The sequence below is a fragment of the Sphaerodactylus townsendi genome, linkage group LG05, assembly GCF_021028975.2.
Source record: "Sphaerodactylus townsendi isolate TG3544 linkage group LG05, MPM_Stown_v2.3, whole genome shotgun sequence".
Classification (NCBI taxonomy): Eukaryota; Metazoa; Chordata; class Lepidosauria; order Squamata; family Sphaerodactylidae; genus Sphaerodactylus; species Sphaerodactylus townsendi.
Window position 1 is genome coordinate 138,527,759 of NC_059429.1, and position 2,549 is coordinate 138,530,307.

General features: G+C 58.9%; 1 protein-coding gene across 1 annotated transcript; it reads right to left on the reverse strand.

Moving 5' to 3' along the window:
• Positions 1-856: 856 nt before the first annotated feature.
• SPATA25 (spermatogenesis associated 25) lies at positions 857-1,633 on the reverse strand (the record flags this gene model as incomplete). Its single annotated transcript, XM_048498792.1, has 1 exon — positions 857-1,633. A coding segment is annotated over one exon (777 nt), but the record flags the coding sequence as incomplete, so codon positions are not given.
• Positions 1,634-2,549: the final 916 nt, after the last annotated feature.

The window sequence follows — 2,549 nt, forward strand, 5'->3', positions numbered from 1 at the left end:
CCAATCTTGATCCTCCTTGATCTGAGATTGCAAATGCCTTAGCAGACCAGGTGCTCGGGAGCAGCAGCAGCAGCAGAAGGCCATTGCTTTCTCATCCTGCATGCGAGCTCCCAAAGGCACCTGATGGGCCACTGCGAGTAGCAGAGTGCTGGACCAGATGGACTCTGGTCTGATCCAGCTGGCTTGTTCTTATGTTCTAAGAGAGCTGCTGCCAGTACAAATAGACCATGATAAGCTTCATGAATAAATGGTCTAATTCAGTAGAAGGTGGCATCATATGTGTATATATACGTATGGCAGCGGAGGCCCACTTTTCAGTCCCAAAGACTGGAGTGTGACAAGCTGAAAGGCCCCCACTGGACATTAGGGGGATAAAATTTACAGCCAGAGCTGTTCAGCAGTAGAACCAACTGGCCAGGGAGGTGGGGAGCAGCTGGATAAACGCTTCTCAGGGATGCTCTGGGCTCATCCTGCATTGAGTGGGCTGGGCGGAGGGTTAAGAACATAAGAGCAAGCCAGCTGGATCAGACCAGAGTCCATCTAGTCCAGCTCTCTGCTACTCGCAGTGGCCCACCAGGTGCCTTTGGGAGCTCACCTGCAGGAGGTGAAAGCAAGGGCCTTCTGCTGCTGCTGCTGCTCCTGAGCACCTGGTTGGGTGAGGTGCCCTCCTTGGCCCCCTCTCAGCCCAGTCTGGGCTTGCATGATGGGGTGCGGGAACTCAGGTGGCGAGGGGGGCTTTGTGTGGCCACGAAGTCAATAAGCTGGTCTCGGAAAAAAGTGGTTTTTGTAATCCCTTTATGTCACCTGTGCAGATCCAGCTGCAGAGGCACAGGACACACCCACACACACACACCCATTACTTCTCCAGCTGGGTTAGAAAAAGAGGGAAGAGGCTTCTGCTAGCCGCCCTCTTCCGCTGCCGGTCTCTCTTGCAGGCGAGGCCCAGGTGGGGCACTGAAGCCCACCCCCCCTGCGGGGCTCCCTCCTGGTCCACGCTGCCGGACGGCAGGCTCTCTGCCACAAAGTTTTGGGCCGCCGAGATCATGTCCTCCTCGCGAACTCCCGGCACCGGCACTGTGGGGATGCCGGCGATCATCATGGCCAAGGTCAAGATGCAGATGTTGGGAGGCAGGCGGGGCGCCGGCTGAGCTCCCGGTTCGGAGTCCAGCGGCACCGACATCCAGACGATGCCCCTGGGCAAGAAGGCCTGCCGGGCCAGCTGGAAGTCTCCCCTGGAGCTGGCAAAAACCTTGGGCTGCGGGCCAAGAGGGGGCGGCATCGCAGCGGGGAGGCATGGCCACCTGTTCCCGGTCTGCTCAGAAGGGAGCTCCGGTGCCGGGCCTGCTTGGGGGAACCTCCTGGCCGGCCTCCGTGTGGCCCCCTGGCTGGGGGGGCTGGGTGACAGGAATCCTCTCCTGCAAGGGAGCTTGAAGTCTGACTCAGGAAGCACCTGGGTGGGGCTGACCTTGGGGGCAGGCCCCCTCCTGGCGGGCGCTTTCCTCCTGAACACCACGTGAGTGGTGACTGAAGCGGGGGGCAGACTGAGCAGGCTGTTCGGTGCCAGTTTGAGGTCTCTGCTGTCGGCCTCTCCTAAAATTGGGGGTGGGGAGAGAACAGAGATCAGCCGGAGAAGAAGAGGAGTTTGGGTTTATACCCCACCTTTCTCTCCTGTAAGGAGACTCAAGGTGACTTGCAAGCTCCTCTCCCCACAACAGACACCTTGTGAAGTAGGCAGGGCTAAAGTTCTGAGAGAACTGTGACTGGCCGAAGGTCACCCAGCAGGAATATGTAGGAGTGCGGAGACACATCTGGTTCACCAGATAAGCCTCTGCCACTTGGGTGGAGGAGTGGGGAATCCAACCCGGTTCTCCAGATTAGAGTCCACCTGCTCCTAACCACGACGCCTCGCCTGGCAAGCTGCTGTCTCCTCCAAGGGGGCAGCTGAGAGGAGGGAGCCAAGTGTGCCTCGGATCCCGATCCCTGGCCCACACAGTTTCCCGCAGAGTAAACATCTTTCTCAAGCAGGGGCCGCAGGAGTGGTGACTTGCATTCCTCTGGCTCCCAGTTTCTCACCCCACCCCAGGAGCTTCCAGCAAGCGTAGGAGAAGTTGCCAGCGGCCTCCCAGGTGAGGAGGAAAAGGTGACAGCGGCCACACCCGCCCTTTGAGGCACACTTGGCAGGAGGAGGGGCCTCCAACGCCACAAGCCTCCTGAATGCTGCGGGGGGGGGGGGGGTTGGGGGGAGCACCGTGTGACTCCCTCGTTCATTGAATGATCACAACAACCCTGTAATGCGGTTTGGGCAGAGAGAAAGCGACGGGCCCAGGGTCTCACCCAGAGAGCTCCACAGCCGAGCCAAGTTTTAAACAGGGCTTGCTTGTCCCAGAGCCGTGGTGGCGAACCTTTGGCACTCCAGATGTTATGGACTACAATTCCCATCAGCCCCAATTGGCCATGCTGGCAGGGGCTGATGGGAATTGTAGTCCATAACATCTGGAGTGCCAAAGGTTCGCCACCACTGTCCTAGAGAGACTACACCTTCCACACCA